General features: G+C 42.2%; 1 protein-coding gene across 5 annotated transcripts in view; it reads left to right on the forward strand.

Moving 5' to 3' along the window:
• The first annotated feature begins 14,199 nt into the window (after positions 1-14,199).
• LOC143300441 (retinoblastoma-like protein 1) overlaps positions 14,200-22,773 on the forward strand; it is a 58,400-nt gene continuing 49,826 nt past the window's right edge. For all 5 annotated transcript variants that reach the window (XR_013057651.1, XR_013057649.1, XR_013057652.1 and 2 more), the window contains exons 1-3: positions 14,200-14,678; positions 14,849-14,982; positions 21,974-22,174. Coding sequence is in view for 1 of the 5 variants with exons in the window: in XM_076614101.1 (XP_076470216.1) it covers positions 14,541-14,678; positions 14,849-14,982; positions 21,974-22,174 (473 nt within the window). In the remaining 4 variants the exon portion in view is untranslated. The remainder of the gene's footprint in view (positions 14,679-14,848; positions 14,983-21,973; positions 22,175-22,773) is intronic.

A 22,773-nucleotide genomic window follows, 5' to 3' on the forward strand; every position in this document is an offset into this window, starting at 1 on the left:
ACTGTCCAACGACGCGCCATCTGAGTCGAGGTGCTATCCACACAACAGGTTCATTTACTGGCTGTAAACAGTTCTTCGCCGTCTTTGGATATTGGGTTTCTGTCTGTATCAAAGGATTAAACATTAGGATTAGCTCTGTGGAGGGGGAAAAAAGCACAATATGTCTATTTAAAGACCTATTTTGAAGCGGGACTGTTCTGAACAATCCGGTGTGTCTATCGCCCACAGTAGTGCGCACTGCATCAGCACAAGCTAAGGCGTCCTTTCTGTCCTTGTATCTACGTATGTATGACAGTCGTGTGCGACAATGATCATCAAAACAACAGAGGAGGCAACTGCTGTCCTTATTATCTGGGCTAGGATTTCTTCTTCTTCTCTTCTTCTTCTTCTTCGTTCGTGGGTTGCAACTCCCACGTTCACTCGTACATTACACGAGTGGGCTTTTACATGTATGGCCGTTTTTACCCCGTTATGTAGGCAGCCATACTCCGTTTTCGGGGGTGTGCATGCTGGGTATGTTCTTGCTTCCATAACCCATCGAAGGCTGACATGGATTACAGGATCTTTAACGTGCGTATTTGATATGCTGCTTGCGTATACACACGAAGGGGGTTCAGGCACTAGCAGGTCTGCACATACGTTGACCTGGGAGATCGGAAAAAAACTTCACCCTTTACCAACCAGGCGCCGTTACCGAGATTCGAACCCGGTACCCTCAGATTGAAAGTCCAACGCTTTAACCACTCGGCTATAGCGCCCGTCGGTTAGAATTTGATTATTGTGAAACGTGTCTTGCCCAAGTTACATTCCCACTCTCTCGGCCAAGAGGATTTTAGGACAGTCGGGGTTGGGGTGTTTGTTCCCCAAAGGTCAACGACCAGCCCCCAAGGCTGCAGCACTAAGACCCAGCGCAGTCTTGCCTCCAAGTTTGAGAGTCATAGTCCTCCACGGAAGACTCAACTGTAAATGATTTCCCAATGCAATGGAGAAACCGTTGATTACACAGCTTTCACTTTGCTGTTGTACCAACTGCAAGCCTATATATTATTTATTTTAGCCGAGCATTGTGTGTGTGCAGACACGAATCTGTTCACCTGTCTGTATTTTTTTTTTTATATAATAACTCGTGTAGGTCTATAGTAAAAAATACGAACAATATACAGCACGGGCTTATGGCTCCACCATTTTATATTACCAGCTAATAGACACACGCAGAGCTATTGAAAATATTCCTGCTCAAAGAAATATCTGTTAATTAAAGCGTCGAAGCGGCAGTAAAGCGTCAGCACAAAAGTGGTATCATTGATACTAAATAATACATAGGTAAGCTTGAGCTTCCTATGGGAATTCACGGCGGTGAAACAGATTAACTGAAAGGCAGAAGCAACGATTGATTGATTTCTCATTTAGAGGTCAGTGAAGCGGGAAACAAACCGATAGACTGAAACCTACACTGTGTGTTGTGTGGTTGAATATGGGTACAGTGGCTTTTGTTATGCTGACGGTAATCGTTTTGAAGAGAAAAGTCTGGAAGGGAAGGGTTCAAATGAACTGACCTTTCAATATTCTGTGTGCCGGTTTGTGCAACGATCTTTTCCCACGAAAGAAGAGCGAAGTGTGTGGTGTGGTGTGGTTGGTGTGGTGTGGTGTGGTGTGGTGTGGTGTGTGTGTGTGTGTGTGTGTGTGTGTGTGTGTGTGTGTGTGTGTGTGTGTGTGTTCTCTCGCGAGCACATATGCGTATGTATGTTCGTTCTTTAGTTTAGCGTCTTTTCACTATCAGTGATATTAGATGATTAAAACAACAACAACAAACAAACAAAAAAACGCACAAAAAACAGGGGATAGGGGGCGGAAAGAAGAGGAAAACAGAAAAGGTAGAAATCTACCAAAAAATGCATACCTAACATGCAATGACATTTGACAGTAACAGTTCAATAATGATAATAATCAGAAACCATTAACACAATTTTGAAGAACATTAAAGGAATGTAGAAACAGGGCTATGAACTAATGCCTGTGAAAGTTCGACCATAAGAACCTCGTCAGAAATAACTTTCGAAAAATCATCTGCAGACTAGTTGTTCTCTTCGAAATACTTGGGCAAGAAGGTACGTAACTGCTGACATTGAAACAAACAATGATGCAAGCTGAACTGCTTGCCACAGATGCATGTAACATTTTTACTATACTTTGTCTTCAGCGCATCAAGTTTTATACGAAAGAAAGTAGAGGTTATTAATCTTGTATAGCACGCTGATAGATTCGGTATCTTTTCTTTAATAATATTCTCGGGGAATAATGTCCCTTTATATTTTAAAAACTTTTCCTTCCATCGGTTATGAAATCGACCCCATGCTGATTTTTCTAACAAAGTGTATGCCTCTTTTACGGAAAGACGGACATGTATTTTTGTCGATTTTTCCGAATCTTGTGCTCCTCTTTTAGCTGCTTTATCAGCAGTTTCATTGCCAAGAATGCCCACATGAGAAGGCACCCAACAAAAACTGACCTCAGTCACTTTAATCTTCAAACAATGTACCAAATGATTTGCCTCAATAACTAAGTCAGGTCTTGTTTCAAGGCTAAATAATTCTAGAGCATAAAGTACTGATTTGGAATCAACAAAGAATGCTATATTCGAGAAAACTATTTGATGACTCACTAAGTAATTCAGAGCTTGTATAATAGCAATTAGCTCAGCTTTGAATATGGAAAGATATTTTCCAATAAAGTGAGATTTTTCAACTTTAAAGGCAGGAACATAGAAAGCCGCACCGGCATTTTTGTCGTCAAGAACAGATCCATCTGTAAGTATGTGGAGATGATTCTGATATTTTTCTGTTATATGAATTCTGACAGTACTTGTCGTGATATTGATGTTTTCTTCCTTTTTTGTTTCAGAATAACTGATATCAAAATCTGCTTTCAATATTTCCCAAAAAGGAACAGGGGTATCATGTGGTTTTGCAGCTAACTCTTTCATGTTAACATCAGATTCTCTTAACAAATTTGAAACGTAAGTTGCAACTGTTTCTTGTGAGGAAATGGCTTTAGCTCTTTTAGGAAAATCAGTGTCAGATCTTACTGTCAGTTCATCAGCAATGAAATTTTTTGTCATTGAAGTGTATCTCACAGCGAATTTGGCTGTTGTCGTATATATGTGTGTATACATATGTATGTGTACATAACTACATGCATGTATATGAATGTGTATTGTGTGTGCGTGTGCGTGTGTTTATGTAAGTTTATGCCTGCCTATGTGTGCGTATGTGTTAGGGTAGCTGTTAGATATACGAGTACATGTATATTAAAATGTATGTATGCAGCGTGTGTGTGTGTGTGTGTGTGTGTGTGTGTGTGTGTGTGTGTGTGTAGTCACATTTTGGTGTGTGTATGTAACATAGATATGATGTTTTATGTTAACAAAAGCGTTTTTGTAAAGCACCTAGAGCAGATTTCTGGATAGTGTGCTATATAAGTATCCATTATTATTATTATTATGTATGTACAAACCATACGATGTCCGGCTGAGTCTGCAGGCTTCTTCATTTTTGTGTCTCTCTCTGTCTTAGCTTCCCCGTTTCTCGCCCCCTATTTTTCTTTCTCACTGATTCTGTCCGTCTGTGTGTCTCCCCCTCTTCCAGTCTCCTTCCATCCATCCCTCCGTCTGTCTCTCTGCCTCGCCCCATTGCGCCGCTGAAGTCGATGGCAAGCCATGAAAGAAAAGGGTGGATGTTAAGTCATGAAAAATTAAAGTACTGAAATGAAATTTGTTCGAAAACGAAATATTCAACCTTGATGACCCGCTAGATACAAATCTCAAAGTACCCGCACAAGCCCAAAGTCATCAGATCGTTTCCCTGTTATACTGACAACTCACCCTATACGTACATAATACTAGACTCCAATGGCAAACAGCCTATACAGCGTTTGACGGTTTATATGTCGCTCGTGTCCCAATCTGTGTGTGGTCTGCATAAACACCTTGTCATTGATATGTTAATGGCCTGTTTCGACCATTTCTCCCAAACCAAACATCACCAGCGATTTTCACGTCAATGTGTAAACAGAATTTTATCATCGTTCACTCCTGTGTATTCCCCTCTGGAAACGCTATGATGTCTGAGAGAAGAAGAGAATGTTACAACGATAATACTTCTATATGACTGTTACATGGCCATTACTGCCACACTGTCACAAGAGCGTTTTGGCACACGCGTTTATGTGCCTGTTAAATAGCCGTTAGAATTGTAATCAGTATACGAACTACGTTGACACAAACATATTTTGGTACATGTATTTTACTGTGTTCCGTGCCCATCAGAACTGTAGTCGGTATAAGAGCCATGTTGACATAAATGCGTTTTGGTACCATCAACATAGACCTTTTAGTTCTTTAATAGTGCATTTGGTTCTGAAGGAGAGGGACAGGCACTGTTGTTTAATATTTGAACTAAACTGCGACTTTCCAGTGTGTTACAATGTGTGTGTGTGTGTGTGTGTGTGTGTGTGTGTGTGTGTGTGTGTGTGTGTGTGAGAGAGAAGACAAGACAAGACAAATGGTTTATTGACTTAAGCCTTTGTTCATATCAGCGGAGGGGGGAAAGAGGAAATCAAAAGCACCAAAACATATGTAATATGTTCTTCCACATTCTCCGATACCGTGTGTGTGTGTGTGTGTGTGTGTGTGTGTGTGTGTGTGTGTGTGTGTGTGTGTGTGTGTGTGTGTGTGTGAGAGAGAGAGAGAGAGAGAGAGAGCAACTGAGGTTTGCCGAAGCAATGGGTTTTGTTCACTCGGTAAAAAATAAACAAAAACAAGCAACAACAGTAAACTGACTTCATTTAGTTTTCAATGGTACTGTCACTTCATGACGGAAACACTTCAAAAGAACAAGTTGTTTATATCTATGTAAAGGTAATATTTTCATATCGATTTTCTGAATGCACATACCTGCACATAACGCCCAAAATGGTACTTCGAAAACTTATCGAAATGCCTTCAAGTAAACACTCTGTATTTTCTTTCATACATACTTTGGAATATTACGAATACTACTTTGCCATACGGTAACCAGAGCTCAGAAGAAAGAGTGATAAATACCTTTATAGAGCTGCATCCTCAATATATATCTTCAGTTGGTAGGTATTCGGTATGACAATTCTTCGCTAACCCTGAAGTACCATATTCTTCTCACATACTTTCCATATTTTCACGAGGTGTTTGTGCTCCAAACTAAGGGGTAATACAGATGAGTCGGCAAAATCGTTAAAAAGAGCAAGAAAAGTCGTTCAGAAGATGGCGATGAGCCCTTTTCAATCAAAGCAGCAACACACAACAACATCAAACAAACAAAAGCCAGCAACAAGAAACCGCTGAGTGTAACAAGTTCAAGTTCCAGTGTGTGAGGTTAGTACGTGTGGTCTGTCTATAGTCGTTTTTAGTAGTTCGTTTTGACTCACGGTTTTTGGTATTGGAGTAGAATGTTTTCAAAAGATCAGTACTGGCCCCTTTTGGCAAACATAACGACCTGCTATTCTCCCCTCTGGCTGGCTGTGTGTGAAGTCTGCAGAAAAACCTGGCTCTGTCTCTTCACAACCTGTCTGGGTATTTGACATATATCCCCGACCACCCTCATGGACCATCAGTCTCCGATTGTGTCTGCGTCTACCCGTCACCTGTGGTAAAGAGAGTAAATCAGTATTTTTCTTTGGGCCATCTTCAGCTCCTGTAAAGGTCGAAAACCTCGTGTGTGTGTGTGTGTGAGTGTGTGTGTGTGTGTGTGTGTGTGTGTGTGTGTGTAGAGAGAGAGAGAGACAGACAGACAGACAGACAGAGAACTGACGTCAGTGTTGTAATGAACATAGTTCCAGGTTATTGCAATCTTGCTGAATGAGGGCCAGGAACACACGAACTTTTGACACTTCTGTCAACTCACGTAATATATTCAAAATGTTGCTTGTTTACTTATTTTACTTACTTATTTGGTAATTGTAATTTGCAAATGTTTAGCTTCCTCTCACTCTCTCTGAACGAAACATATTTAACAGCCAAAATCACCATAGTTTACCTCTCTAAATTGATATGCATGCGCATGTCGGTGTGTAGACAGAGAGATAGAGAGGGTGTGTGTGTGTGTGTGTGTGTGATGGGAGGGGGGGAGTGCCGGGATGCGGAGGGGGGGGGGGAGTAGAGTGAATGGGAGGAGGGAGTGGTAGTGGCAAATAAGGGGGAATGGGGATTCAGTGTTAGGGTCAGTCATGTCAGACACAACATCTGTTAGATGATTTGCACACCTTTCCGTTAAATAACACCTTTTTTTTTCCTTTTCTATCTCATCGGTTTATTGTCTATTCACTCCAATGCAATTTGGACACGAACTAACATCGCGGACACCTTTCCAAAAATCAAGACCAGCCACTGTTTCGTGTTCAAACTGATCTCAAAAGGTCTGCTCTGGCAAGCCAAACGGTTTACCGTTATCTGCGATGATCCTGCAAGGTCTGTGTAAACACCATGTAATCTGTTCATGATCTGTTGTATACCTCTGTTCTTGTCCCGCTTTGCGAATCAGTGAAGGACCGTCTTCGCAGCTCTGACCTCAGCAGATAACACGGCAGCACAGTATTCTCTCGTTTTCGTATTTAGCAGGCTATCCACTCTCTCCGCCTTTCTGTCTTAGTCTCACAGCGGACGCGCACATACACGAACGCACGTAAACACTTGATATGCATGCAAACGTGCTTGCTTAATTCGCGCGGCATACATTGCCATGTCAAACGTTTGTGCTATTTGTTTGAAATCGTAACTCAGTACACTGTCATCTTCCAGTGTGCATGCCCAGTGTTTTGTGGCTACAGAATGTATATTCCTGGTAATGATATGCATTTTATGTCGTTTTGTAGCTTGCATGTGAAGGTCAATTACACGCAGCATCCAGATGTGGTTAAAGTGTATATTTTATTTTAGCTATTTTATTTTATTTCATTCTTAAATGGAATGCATAGTATGTGGTCACAATCAGCCGTGAAATTATCACCAGTGATGAGGTTACAAGCAGTATATATGTCATGTGGTCATTCTGTGCTTCTGACGTGCTGCAGCAGCAGCAGTCAACGCCCTCCAGAACCAAGCTGCCGTGGTTGAAATTAGGAATGCAGTGAATCACCCTGCCTATCTTTGCATCATGAAAAAAAAAAGACAATCTGGTTGAGGATGAAAGCCTAAAATGTTAATAATTCCTTTGATTATTAGTTTTCTTTCGCTTCCATAATATCTAAGCCGGTGTGTTTCTCGTTGAAACTTGATGACAAAGTCAAACTGCAAGGTAGCCTACCAAATGGAATGAACGGTTTCAGTTTCAGCCAAGGAACGCACCCATGCACCGTCACAGTCTCCTAGTGATGTGACGGGACTAGTTTCCATCTGGAAATACATCATCCAAAGGAACCTAAAAGGTTCTACTATATTCGGAAAGTGGCTTTCCTCGCAGAGCATTCTTTCCTTCCTCAGTCACTTCCTTTCTTTCTTCCCCAACAGGTTTCAACAGGCATAGTCAATGCAACTGACGAGTGTTTAGACGTAACGGCCACACTATGACTGATATATCAAGGAAAACTATTTACACATCAGTATTTTCAACTGAAACAAAACCCACACAAATTCTTCAAAGCCAAGAGAACAATTAAAATAAAGTATTTGTTCAATTTAACCAAATACAGAGCTTCACACACACACACACACACACACACACACACACACACACACACACACACACACACATACACACACACACACACACATATATATATATATTCATGAACTTGACGAACTGCGTCATATTTATCAATCATTCTGTCAGATAGGCTTTCATAGCTTGCTGTTTGTCTATCCGTATGCGTGTACGTTCTACGTAATGGCAGTTTCACATTAGAGATGGCAGTGATTAAGACCTTTCTGTCAAATGTCACGAAGAATCAATGCATACAATACTTCCATGTGTTGCTCCACAGTCCAGTCTCTGTTTTCCTCTTCAGTGCAGCCATATTAGTGAGTGAGAGAGAGAGAGAGAGAGAGAGAGAGAGAGAGAGAGAGAGTGGTACGGTGGGCGGTGGAGTTGGGGACTGGCTGTGTATCTGAGAGAGATAGAGACAGACAGACAGACAGACAGAGGGGGGTTGGGGGGGGGGGGGGGGGAGAAGAAATGTAAACCTCCTCACACAACAGGTACGAAATCAGATATGTCGTCTCATTCTGTCTTCGTGTTTTCATCGCTCAAGTTCAGATAACGGGGACCGGGGTTGGAGGTGTACATACTGTTTTCCCCGAAGGGGACTGAGCCAGCAAAAGAGGCCGTGCCAATGATTATTGTCTTACTACAATTAACTTTGGGGATTAAGGATGCAGCAGATCAGCTGACGGCATATGACTATCGGTCAAGGGGGCTTCAGGACAGTCGACGTTGGTCCCCGAAGACCAACTCGCCCCCAAGGCTGCAGCACTATAAGCCAGTGCATTGTCTTGCCTCTTACTAGTTTGAGAGTTAAAGTCCCTCGCAAAAGACAAAGTTGTAACTGAATTCCCATTGCGGTGGAAAAACCATTGATCACACAGCTCTCACTTTGGTGTTGGCCCAACTGTCAGTCTCTGATATCAGCCAAGCGTTGAGGCCCAGATCTTGACATCATGCAGAGTTATATGGGGGGTTGTCTGTAGCCACGGTAAGCCCCTAAATCATAACACTGCACATTAAGAAGATAACATTGTAGTTAACCGGAGCGTACCCCGGCGGTGACGAGGTAATAAAAACTGCGTATCTGTGAAAGCAGATCTTTACAAACTTACTCTCTCCAGAGATATGCACTCACTGACCTCACTTTCGCTTCTCAAGGTGCAGACACCGGGCGATTCCACAACATGCAGTGTCTTGTTCTTTTTCTTCTTCTGCGTTCACTCGTATGCACACGAGTGGGCTTTTACGTGTATGACCGTTTTTACCCCGCCATGTAGGCAGCCATACTCCGTTTTCGGGGGTGTGCATGCTGGGTATGTTCTAGTTTCCATAACCCACCGAACGCTGACATAGATTACAGGATCTTTAACGTGCGTATTTGATCTTCTGCATGCATATACACACGAAGGGGGTTCAGGCACTAGCAGGTCTGCGCATATGTTGACCTGGGAGATCGTAAAAATCTCCACTCTTTACCCACCAGGCGCCGTCACCGTGATTCGAACCCGGGACCCTCAGATTGACAGTCCAACGCTTCAACCACTCGGCTATTGCGCCCGTCAGTGTCTTGTTCAAAAACGCAGACAATAACAACTTCATTAGTTGCATAACAGTCGAATGAGCACAGTTTCCTTAGATATCTTCAGAGTTTGTCGCGGGTCCTTTTCACTAACAAGAGACAGCTGTATGTATGGCTTTCAGTTCTGTCTCAACGCCCTTTCAGAACTTGAAAACAGGCCTGCAACTGCAGCAATAACGATAGCAACCCATTACCCCTCATGCATTGTCTTCTCGTGCACTGACGCACGTGCGCGCACTCCAGTCTCTCTCTCTCTCTCTCTGTGTGTGTGTGTGTGTGTGTGTGTGTGTGTAAAGAGACATGTTTGGACCTCTTCCGTGGTGTCCTAAGTGGACTGTTCTTTCTGGCTGTTCAGTCATGATCATAATGCTGCAAGTTTAGTTTGACGATTACCTACAAGAATTTAAGCTTTAAGTCACACTGACTCCATCTAGATTTTTGTACTGTTTCACATTCTTGTCACAACGAGGAAAATTCTTCAGTTGTCGGTGTTCAATTGAAAGTCCATGAGTTTGTACGAGAGAGGGCGCCCCCTCCTCCGTCCCCCACCGTGGAACTGCATTCATATACATGCTGGCTTTTCATGTCTGCATACTATTATTATGATGATCATATGCTGTTTGTTGTCTTGTGAAGGTGGACCTTCCTCTGTACAGTATTTTTTCAAGGAAAAACAGTCTCGTTACTGCCGCCGGTGCGCCCTTCGAGTCGGTTTCCGCACAGTAAGCACGGTACGTCACTTTATCGCTTCCTCTGAAACTCAGAGACTAGCACCCAGACTGCCCTCAGTCAAGATCAACTGAGGTGTAGGGGAGGTGTGTGTGTGTGTGTGTGTGTGTGTGTGTGTGTGTGTGTGTGTGTGTGTGTGTGTGATCAGGAAAGAATGTCGGGCCATGCACGAGTCCGGCGCTCAGGTGACCGGACTCGGACGTGACGGACGGACGCGGCTGTGCGAGCATGTCTCAACAGATGAGTTCAAAAGTTTTGATAATGAACTTGATAAGTCACGGAACTGCCGGCTTGGCCGAAACACACACACACACTGACACACACAGTCACACACACACGGACGTACATCAGTTAAAAATTGAGGTAAACATCATAGGCCAGGAAATTTAGATTAAAATTTGCGTTAGGTCAAAATGTCTGCAACAAAACCGTTCTTTTTACGATAAAATAGAAAAAATCATACTGATCACACTGATATAAAGTTGGCCACTATTGGGGGGCGGGAACATAGGTAGATTTTGATTTTTAATGTCCAGAATCGAATATTTTTATTGCTTCTGCCTGTGCGAGAGCGCCTTACAGAGTCGCAAGGCAAGCACAGGCGAAGGTTACGCGGTATAAGGGGTCGCCAGAGGAAAGCGTTCAGCGCGGTACAGTACATGTGACTGACTGCTGCCGCGCTGATGCTGATCTGTGAGCAGGTCACTGAATCTGAGCAGTAAGCTAGGAACAGAGCTCTTTCGGGTCAAAAGGAAACAAACATTTTCAATTTCATGTATTTTATACTAAAGTGGTAGAAGACGCAAATCCGTTTTTATGAATGTTTTCCAGTTTCCTACCATTCATGACATATCATAAAGAATGAAATCAGTATCATACCGACTGCAAAGGTGAATTTACGAAGGCAGCACGGGATCATTTAGTTCGTAAGTACAATTTTGTTGATATTTTACGCAATGCACAACTTGGATATACTCCATGCTCCGCTTATTAACGTGTAGAATATAAATATCTAAATATGTGTTAAACCGTTTCGGTTTCAGTGAACATTATCGGCGCTATGTACAGACAATAAATTGGGAAACTATGGAGGGCAGATGATGGCAAAGTTGAACATCACGTCTTGATGTGAAAAGAACGGTATGAAATACATATTTTTCTTTGGAAATGAACCGGTATTTGCAAATGTGACTCACGAACCCTGGCGCAGTAGACGTCGATTTAGCGTGGGATATTAATAATAATCATAATGATAACAATGGATCATAAATCTTATTAATGATTATGTAAAGCTTTCTTGTAACACGTGTAACATTGAATCCAAGTTACCTAAACTAACTTTCCCGACGCAGATGTTTGAATTACTGGATTTATAATAATGATAGTAATGAATCTATCACGCGATCCTCAGCCAGTGCAATGCATTCAAACAAAGCTTGTGCAAAATTATGTATTTTATTAATGATTACCTAAAACATTAGAACATATGTAACATGGAACCCAAAATACCTAAACTAACTCCCCCACCCTGGATGATTTTATTTTTCAGGAACACTGCAGGCACTCCATTTTCACATCAATTCTCCCCAGTGTTTCGTTCCACACTTCGTCTGTCTTGTGAACTGATAAACTACATCATTTCATGATAAAACTTCACCAGACAGCAAAAGCCAAAATCAAGGTAATTTAAGGGGGTGATTTTCTACTTTGAACTTTCTTGTTTGGTGCTTTTGATGCAACAAGTCTTCAACTGAAAACAGCCTTACTGAACTACATGCGTTGACTTGGTTCAAAATCTTACGCCAGTATCCGTATATTACCGCATCTCGCCATGTGTCAGAAACAGTGATTGTGTCTAAACTTAATCGGATCAGAGATAAATGTACAAACAAACCATAACAACGACGAAATTAACATACACAGTTTTGTTGTTGTTGTTTTTTGTTTTTTTTAATATAGCAACCACGGGGTGCGAATGAACATATCGGAGATTTCCGTGTAACATATGTACATCTCACACACTGTCGGAAACAGCACATTCTCTGAATCTGTGTTCAAACACACACGATTGAAGGGTGTTTGTCAAACCGATTTACGCTTTCCCGCGATGAATCCGCATGATTTATGTGGAAACAGTTCTAAATTTGTTTACATGTATATTTTTATTGGGTCGTTTACATGCACAGAAGTAACACAGAAAAGCGGAGCTGAAAAGTAATGTGCGACGTCGATTGCATTTAAATAGTTGAATAATCATTGTAAACACATGTTTATACTGAATCAGACTGAGAGACCCCCATTTCCAACAAAGTTCTGGAGACTGACCCATTTTCATTTTCCAGGCAGTCTTTGCTCTTCATGACTATCTGTTGCACTTCATTTTGCCACCTTCATACTCCAGCCAGATACATTTTCTTTCCCATGCTAAACCGACGTGTCTACTGCGGCAGGGTTCGTGAGCCACATTAGCAAATACCGCTTCATTTCCAAAGAAAAAAAAATTCATACCGTTCTTTTTTACATCAAGACATGAGACATGATGTTGGTCGATTTTGCCACCATCTGCCTTCCATGCTTTCTGAATTAATTGTCTGGACAGTGCTCCGACAATGTTCATTGAAACTAACCTAGTTAACAGGTATTGAGATATTCATATACTACACGTTAATAAGCAGAGCATGAAGTATTTCCCAGTTGTGCATTGCGTAAAATGTCAACATAATTGTTCCTGCGAACTAAATGATCCCGTGCTGCCTTCGTAAATTCACCTTTGCAGTCGTTATAATACCGATTTCATTCTTTATGAAATGTCAGGACTGGTAAGAAACTGTAAAACATTCATAAAAGCAAACTTGCGTTTTCTACAGATTTATTATGTAATAGATGAAATTAAAAAAAATTGTTTCCTTTTGACCCCAAAGATTTCTCTTATTTTCTGTATGGTATCTGTCATTTGCCGCTGTGACCTACTAACGGAGGTATAGGATAGCATCAGCGCGGCAGCAGTCAGCCACAAGTACTGTACCGCGCTAAACGCTTTCCTTGGCGACCCCTTATAACGCGCTTGCGTAACCGTGGCTTGCTCATGCCTTGCGGATCTTTGTAAGGCGCTCTCTCATGGCCAAACTAATGTGTGAGAAATAATTATTAAAAATCAAAATCTAATCATGTTCCCGCCCACCTACAGCGGTCAAGTTTATATCAGCGTGATCAGTATGATTTATTCTATTTTATCGTGAAAAGAACACAGTTTTGTTGCAGACATTTTGACCATTTTTTATCAGTCCTGGACTATCATTGCCCGGGCGCACGATCGCCGGCCGGGCGACTGATAAGCCGCCATCACTGAGTTTCGACACACACCGTGATACTTGGAACACTGCACACACTCTCCCTCACACACACACACACACTGACACACACACATGATGACGCACACTTCAACGCCGCCGGGCAAACAGCCCGGGCAAAAAAGTAGTCAACTTCAACTTTTTCTTGACCAATGGTGCACACACTATCTCTGTTTCTCTCTTCGCCCCGTCTCTCCCCGTCTGACAGTGCACATGCATCTGGAGACTGACGCAAAGGCGGCGGGCTACTCGTCAGTGTATTGGATAATGATTCGTCGTTATCATATAATGTGTACTGACACGCATGGTGACACTGACAAATACAGCGGGGATACACACAGCGAGTGCAACGCGCATATACTATGTATGTGCGTGTGTGCAACTATATTGATGACACATTCGCGCACATTCTCGATCTGGGTCTGACGCCGTGAACTGAAATCTGGACCGATACTTGCAGTGCTGTGTTTAGGATAATGCTGTGCTTACTCAGAAAGACATCACGAACTGCGAGTTGCAAGGCCAATATTGTAAGGGTTGAAGTGCAACTGACTCAATTATTCAGTGCTGAAGGCAGTGTGCACCCCCGGCCGGCGCACTGGTAAGCAGGCCATGAAAAAAAGTTTACAAGTAATCCGTCTATTAAGCCTGGGCTAACACTTTATATTCAAACATCACCAAAACCAAACCAGTGCATTGCCTTTTTTTCCCCCTTCAAACCCAACGCATTAATTATTTCATTTAATTATTTTTGCAAAATCCAGTTTCCGACGAGTTCGTGACAAAAAACTGACCGCAGGCGAAAAAAGAGCGTTGGGGCGCGGCGGGGTCACGAAGAGGTCATCGCTGTGGCCTCTTCCCCGGCCCTCATCCACAGCGCTGCAGCAGTCCGACACAGCACCCACAGCACTCTGACTGCAGTGCACTACACACCGGGAAAATGCGGCAGGGGAGGGTGGGTGGTGCAGCGAAACCGCCTCTGTAGCCAGCTCCTCGGAACATGTTACAGCCGTTTTCCCGCCACGGGTCCCGTTCAATCAGTGCTGTGTTTGTGTGTGTACCAAGTGGGGCACGCACGAGGCTGGCGTAGCGGCAGCCATTGGTCACACTGTATAGTCAACTTCCCCTCCACTTCACAATCGACACTTCAACATGGGGCTGTCGGAGGAGGGCGAGGAGAGTATCCTCCACCGATTTGAAGAGTTATGTCTCGACTTGAACATGGATACTAACGCTAAGGAGGAGGCGCTGCAAAACTACCAGAGGATCCAGACCAACTTTACCCTGGAGGTAAACTGTTTCCTTTTTCCTTATGGACGCAGCCATGTTGGAAATTAAATCGCCCTATTTTGACCCGATTTCCGCGGGTTTCGCTGACCGCTACCGATCGTCTTTGTGGTTGTGAGTTGATGATTTTTGCATGGACAGATAGGTGAGGGTGGTGGTTTTCCGTGTTTTAGGGGGATCAGCTTCACTGGCTGGCCTGTGCGCTCTACGAGGCGTGCCGCCGAAGCATGGTGCCCACAGTGGGAAGAGGGACTTTGGAAGGCAACTGCGTCTCTCTCACACGATTGCTGCGATCAGCAAAATTTAGGTGAGCAGCCTGTATTTTTGGGGTGATCTGGGATGACGTCAACCTGTCACTGGGGGCTGTGGACAGTGGATGTGTGTGGAGGGGGGTAGGGGAGGGGGGCGGCTAGAATCGATGATCATAGCTTGGTGCAGTCAGTGATCAATGAGCACATTGTCAGTTTCACTTTGCATACATGTGTGTGTGTGTTGACAGCATATTCATGTCAACAAACAGGATCACTATATAGTGATATATATACTCCCCTAATCTTTTCATCTCAAAATCATCTTTCACTTTTCCATACTTGTCATTGACTGATTGAGGTTTTTTCTCAGCCAGTGCATGTCAGAACACATTGTCGACAACAAACCACAACAGAACAACAAAGAACTTGTAAAGAAAGCTCCACACCAATACACTTAGAAACCATGGCCACAGCAGTTCGCCATTGTGTGGAAAGCATTATTGATTAATGATTAAGTACCATCAGAAATCAGTGATTGGTCATTAACTAAATGATACTTGCCCAAGTGCTGCAAGTTATTGATTTGTCATCAAGCACTGCTATTACACCCATTGATCGTGGGGGGTGTGGGGGCTGTTTGAAGAGCAGCTCTAAGTGACTGACTCGGTTTTGTGATTTGATTTGTGGGTATGTAGCTCATTGCTCAGGGTTATTTTCAAACATGGACCTGTATAAACTAGAAAAGTAAAAACGTAATTTTCCAGAATGAGAGATGGAGAAGTTTATCTGGTGATAAATATAAGTTGGAAATAGTGAGTCCCAAGCAGCAATAAATAGGGTGGATAAATGAAGGTAGTTGAAGTAAAATTTTCAAATTTGCAGAACCCTCATGTTGGCATATCAAAAGTTTCAGTTGGAATGCACAAACTTGATGACAGGTTTACAGTATCCATTCTGTGTGATGAATGTAACCACTTCTGTCTAATTTAAGTTAATTTAGAATACAGTGTGTTTGTGTGTTTTCACTACATACTACATGTGTATCTTCTTCGTCGTTTGTGGGCTGCAACTTACATGTTCACTCTTATGTACACGAGTGGGCCTTTACGTGTATGACCATTTTTACCCTGCCATGTAGGCAGCTATAATACTCTGTTTTCGGGGTGTGCATGCTTGGTATGTTCTTGTTTCCGTAACCCGCTGAATGCTAACATGGATTACAGGATCTTTAATGTGCGTATTTGATCTACTGCATGCGTATACACACAAAGGGGGTTCAGGCACAAGCAGGTCTGCACATATGTTGAGCTTGGAGATTGGAAAAATCTCCGCCCTTTAGCTACCAGGCGCCGTTACTGAGATTCAAACCCGGTACCCTCAGATTGAAAGTCCAACGCTTTAACCACTTGGCTATTGCGCCCATCAGTGCATGTGTATGCTTGTGTGTGCATGCATGTTTGTATGTCACTGTGTGCCAGGCTGCATACACAGTATTATAGATGTGTGTATCACTGTGCATACAAATTTTGGGGGTTATTATTTTTGTCTGTTAAGATTTTCAAACTTAATGACAGGTTCCTATGGTGATTCAGTTTCTCATGAAATATTTTTTTTATTTACTGCTTTTAACAGTGTTAGTCTCTTGGGGTTAAATTTTTTTTCCCCCACAATAGGTTTGATCCCTATTCTTCTTAAACTCCTGATAAACATTTCACTGAGAATGTGAGATGTGTATACACATATAATGATATATAGTGGTAGTGACAAAGGCGTGCACAAGTATGTGCAAAACATGTATATATATATATAATATCATTACATGAGGATTGTATGCATGCAATGGATATATTACTGCTATGATATACACAAACACCATCTATTAAGTACACACAGACACAATGCACACACACACACTCACACACACACACACACACACAAACACTGTGTCCTATAAATTAGTATAAATATATATTTTTTTATTTTATGAATATTTGGAGTAGATGTGTACATATATAATAATATTATATGCATGATCAATACATTTATGTAGGTTGGGGAAAATGATTCATGATACATTTGCTAAAAAAAAGAAAAAAAAAGTGAACAGTGTAACCAAAATGTCTTTTTCACTTTTAGTAACTGAGCAGCAGGAAGTGTGTTGATCATTATGTAATTTTGTGAGCAACTTTCAGTTTGAGTACCTGAGGGAATGGGCTATGATTTTTGTCACTATTACTTTTGTTGGTGTTGTTACAGTTATGTGATATTATCAGGATCTTAGTCTTGCCTGCTTTATAATAGTAAGTGCACCAGGTTCTACATTGCAGCTACAACCCCCTCCCCTTCCCTGCTTCTCAAATTTTTAGCTCCCCACTCTCATTGCCATACCCTCAACTCTTTCTGTTGTCTGTGTTGTTTGCACTGCCATGTCGACATTTGTAGAAAAAAAAACAAGAAAAAAAATATTCCTCTGATTTTTAATGATGAGCCAATGTTTACGCAGGCAAGCAGGCTAGCAAACACATAGTACACACTATTCTTATTTATTACTACAGTACTAGTTTTGTACTGATACAGATTATTGGAAAAAGGCACACACAGAGTAAAACTAAAAGAAAAAAGTCCTGATTGTTGAGTTCATAGCATGCATAAAGCCGCTAGGCAGACAGGCAAAAACAAATAAGGAAGAATAACAGGAAAGGAAATTATCTCTGACATTTATGTTCCTGGTTATTGTTACTGTTGTTAGTGTTAATATCACACTAGAATAGTAGAAAGCAGATGTTAAGTTTGACACCGCTTTTGACAAATTGGAGAGTGAGATAAGCTTGAAGACCGGCATTATTTTGTGTCTAGACTGAAACAGGAATGTTCTGGACATGCATACACGTGTAGCAAACATACAATGATACATGGAGTATTATGCTTTATTTCAGTTTTAGTTTTTCAGATTTCCTTTGGCGGAATACAGACAGAACTGCTGTTTTGTGGAGATTATTGTGCTGCAATGCATCACCATCCATATTATTAAAAATTCTTCTTTGAGCAAAGATTTTTGGCCATTGACTGATTGAGAACCCCGTTTTATTACACAACTATGTTACATTCTTTTATTATCATTTGATGGATGGAGCAGACCGCATTTTGTTTAGTCTTTAGTCCTTCCATATGAGAACACTACCACCTTGGGAATCTGTTAGTACCACAAGAAGGTTTGAAGCAGCTTGTGCACATGTGTTTGGGGGAGGAGTTGGGGATCAGAGTTCCTCATAAATTTGATTACAAATCTTGAGGGGTTCATGGACTCCACCCTAATCAAAAAGGGGTCCCAGACTGCCTTCTGAGTGTCACTGATGTTGTACATTCTAATCAAATCAGCATTGATCAGCACACATACAAGACAGAAGGTGTGATATATACTAGAAAGTAGGGTGTTTTTTTTTCTCTCTACTCCTTTTACATGTTTGTTTTGGAAATTTTTAGAATGCCCCATAGACTTGCCTGGACTGGTGAAAATTCAGTACAGTCTTTCCATTTTTCAAGTGTCAGGGATGAGTTTTTATGCAAGCCAAAAGCCACAGTGATGTGTTACTTCCTAGGCAGGCAGGCTGATCTCTTGGCCAGCACCCATTTTGCCAGCTCCTCTTTATTCTGCCAAACATTGTAACAATCTTTTTGACCATTGTGCTTCCTCAGCGTCAATTGGTCATGTGTGTGAAGGTGTATGTGTGTGTCTGTGTCTGTGTTTCTGTGTGTGTTCACATGTTTGTGTCACTTGTGTGTTGTACTAGATGCATGATAAATTGCACATCCTGCAGTCTTGGGAGACTATGGAGTACAGTAATGTAGTTGATTTGGGTGATGTTTGTGGTGCAGTATCAGTTGTGGCTTGACTGGCCTATTAGGATGGTAGTCTTGCATGCTGCGTATTACTGTTTAAAAAAAAAGAAGTCATTATAACATTAATATAAGTATTATGTTTCAAGATGTATTATAATTATATCACAACTTTTTATTTTAAATGTCAGGAGCTCCTTGCCTGTGAAGTGTTGAGCATCAGTTTATATCAGTTTGCATCATCATCATGTTATTATTATTGTCTTATTATCATAGTGTGTGTCACTGTAAATTGTAATGCTCACCAATGGTGACAGGCCTGATCCAGATCTTTTTCTTCTTTTTGTTGTTGTTGCCCCTGTCATTGTGTGTGGTGGTGACAGACCTGACCCAGTTCTTTTTCTTGTCTTCCTCATTGTGTGTGTGGTGGTGACAGACCTGATCCAGTTCTTTTTCTTGTCTTCCTCATTGTGTGTGTGGTGGTGACAGACCTGATCCAGTTCTTTTTCTTGTCTGCCTCCCTGTGTGTGTGGTGGTGACAGACCTGATCCAGTTCTTTTTCTTGTCTTCCTCATTGTGTGTATGGTGGTGGCAGACCTGATCCAGTTCTTTTTCTTGTCTTCCTCATTGTGTGTGTGGTGGTGGCAGACCTGATCCAGTTCTTTTTCTTGTCTTCCTCATTGTGTGTGTGGTGGTGACCTGATTCAGTTCTTTTTCTTGTCTTTCTCATTATGTGTGGTGGTGACAGACCTGATCCAGTTCTTTTTCTTGTCTTCCTCATTGTGTGTGTGGTGGTGACAGACCTGATCCAGTTCTTTTTCTTGTCTTCCTCATTGTGTGTGGTGGTGGTGACAGACCTGATCCAGTTCTTTTTCTTGTCTTCCTCATTGTGTGTATGGTGGTGGCAGACCTGATCCAGTTCTTTTTCTTGTCTTCCTCATTGTGTGTATGGTGGTGGCAGACCTGATCCAGTTCTTTTTCTTGTCTTCCTCATTGTGTGTGTGGTGGTGACCTGATTCAGTTCTTTTTCTTGTCTTTCTCATTATGTGTGGTGGTGACAGACCTGATCCAGTTCTTTTTCTTGTCTTCCTCATTGTGTGTGTGGTGGTGACAGACCTGATCCAGTTCTTTTTCTTGTCTTCCTCATTGTGTGTGGTGGTGGTGACAGACCTGATCCAGTTCTTTTTCTTGTCTTCCTCATTGTGTGTATGGTGGTGACAGACCTAATCCAGTTCTTTTTCTTGTCTTCCTCATTATGTGTGGTGGTGACAGACCTAATCAAGTTCTTTTTCTTGTCTTCCTCATTATGTGTGGTGGTGGTGACAGACCTAATCCAGTTCTTTTTCTTGTCTTCCTCATTGTGTGTATGGTGGTGACAGACCTAATCCAGTTCTTTTTCTTGTCTTCCTCATTGTGTGTATGGTGGTGACAGACCTAATCCAGTTCTTTTTCTTGTCTTCCTCATTATGTGTGGTGGTGGTGACAGACCTGATCCAGTTCTTTTTCTTGTCTTCCTCATTATGTGTGGTGGTGGTGACAGACCTGATCCAGTTCTTTTTCTTGTCTTCCTCATTGTGTGTATGGTGGTGACAGACCTGATCCAGTTCTTTTTCTTGTCTTCCTCATTGTGTGTATGGTGGTGACAGACCTAATCCAGTTCTTTTTCTTGTCTTCCTCATTATGTGTGGTGGTGGTGACAGACCTGATCCAGTTCTTTTTCTTGTCTTCCTCATTATGTGTGGTGGTGGTGACAGACCTAATCCAGTTCTTTTTCTTGTCTTCCTCATTGTGTGTATGGTGGTGACAGACCTAATCCAGTTCTTTTTCTTGTCTTCCTCATTATGTGTGGTGGTGGTGACAGACCTGATCCAGTTCTTTTTCTTGTCTTCCTCATTGTGTGTATGGTGGTGACAGACCTAATCCAGTTCTTTTTCTTGTCTTCCTCATTATGTGTGGTGGTGACAGACCTAATCAAGTTCTTTTTCTTGTCTTCCTCATTATGTGTGGTGGTGGTGACAGACCTAATCCAGTTCTTTTTCTTGTCTTCCTCATTGTGTGTATGGTGGTGACAGACCTAATCCAGTTCTTTTTCTTGTCTTCCTCATTATGTGTGGTGGTGGTGACAGACCTGATCCAGTTCTTTTTCTTGTCTTCCTCCCTGTGTGTGTGGTGGTGACAGACCTGATCCAGTTCTTTTTCTTGTCTTCCTCATTGTGTGTATGGTGGTGGCAGACCTGATCCAGTTCTTTTTCTTGTCTTCCTCATTGTGTGTGGTGGTGGTGACAGACCTGATCCAGTTCTTTTTGTCTTCCTCATTGTGTGTATGGTGGTGACAGACCTGATCCAGTTCTTTTTCTTGTCTTCCTCATTGTGTGTGTGGTGGTGACCTGATTCAGTTCTTTTTCTTGTCTTTCTCATTATGTGTGGTGGTGACAGACCTGATCCAGTTCTTTTTCTTGTCTTCCTCATTATGTGTGGTGGTGGTGACAGACCTGATCCAGTTCTTTTTCTTGTCTTCCTCATTGTGTGTATGGTGGTGACAGACCTGATCCAGTTCTTTTTCTTGTCTTCCTCATTGTGTGTGGTGGTGGTGACAGACCTGATCCAGTTCTTTTTCTTGTCTTCCTCATTGTGTGTGGTGGTGGTGACAGACCTGATCCAGTTCTTTTTCTTGTCTTCCTCATTGTGTGTGGTGGTGGTGACAGACCTGATCCAGTTCTTTTTCTTGTCTTCCTCATTGTGTGTGGTGGTGGTGACAGACCTAATCCAGTTCTTTTTATTCTTATTGTCGCTGTCTTTGTCAGTGTGCATTAATAATACTATTATGTGGTGTGTGGTGGTGACACTAGACCTGATGTAGTTCCTTTTTTTGTTGTTGTCGTTGTCTTCATCATTGTGTTTGTGGTGTGTGAGGTGGTGACAGTCCTGATCTTGTTCTTTGTTGGTGTTGTTGTTGTTGCTTCCGTCATTGTGTGTATGGTGTGTGGTGGTGACACTGACAGACCTGATCCAGTTCTTTTTTGTTGTTGTTGCCGATGTCATTGTGTATGTGGTGTGTGTGGTGGTGACAGACCTGATCCAGTTTTTCTTTTCTTTTCGTTGTTGTTGTTGCCACTGTGGTGTGTGGTGGTGATCACAGCCTGATCCAATTTATTTTTATTGTTGTTGTTGTCTTCATCTTTGTGTTTATGTGTGTGGCGGTGGTGACAGCCTGATCCAGTTCTTTAACAAGATGCGCAAGTGGTCTGACATGGCCAACCTCAACCAGGATTTCCGTGACAAGGTGGACCGACTAGAGCGCAACTTTGCCGTCTCCACTGTCATCTTCAAGAAGTTCGAACCCATCTTCCTGGACATCTTCCGTGACCCTGCCACTGACGTGCCTAGGCAACAGCGCAACAAGAAACAGAGGTCAGGACTCTGTGTGTGTGTTTTGTGTTAAGTGTGTGTGTAAGTGTGTATGTTTTGTTTGTGTTTGTGTGTGTGTGCTAATGCAAGGGTCTTAGCCTTACCTCACCCCTCCCATCCTCTTAATTCCAATCCATGTGTGTGAGTGTGTTTCTGTGGTTGGAGGAGGGAAACCATGTGGTGATTTACTAAATCATTGCAGGATAAGGGTCGGAGTGGAGTCATTTAGCCTTGTGTTTTGGTGGTCTGCTGAATTATGTGGGATAGGCCTAAAGAAGGTTTCTGATGAATTAATAATCTTGGAGGGTCCCAGGGATTCTTTTACCTGAATTCTATTTCTAGAGAGTCCAAGACTTCCTTCTGAAGGTCACTCCAAATGAGAGTCCATTGCTGCACATTCTAATGGAACATACATTGTTACACGTCACACAGCATACAAACTACAAAGACAGGCATACCTGCTTTTCATAGTCGAGATTTCTTGGCAAAGTGGGAAGGGAAAAAACTCTTCCCTGTAGCTAGCAGACAATAGTTGGGTCAAGACTGAAGCTTCCATACAGCATTCCACCCAGTATGTCTATTTTAGAAAATTCTGAAGCATC

Source organism: Babylonia areolata, chromosome 26, assembly GCF_041734735.1.
Source record: "Babylonia areolata isolate BAREFJ2019XMU chromosome 26, ASM4173473v1, whole genome shotgun sequence".
Lineage (NCBI taxonomy): Eukaryota > Metazoa > Mollusca > Gastropoda > Neogastropoda > Buccinidae > Babylonia > Babylonia areolata.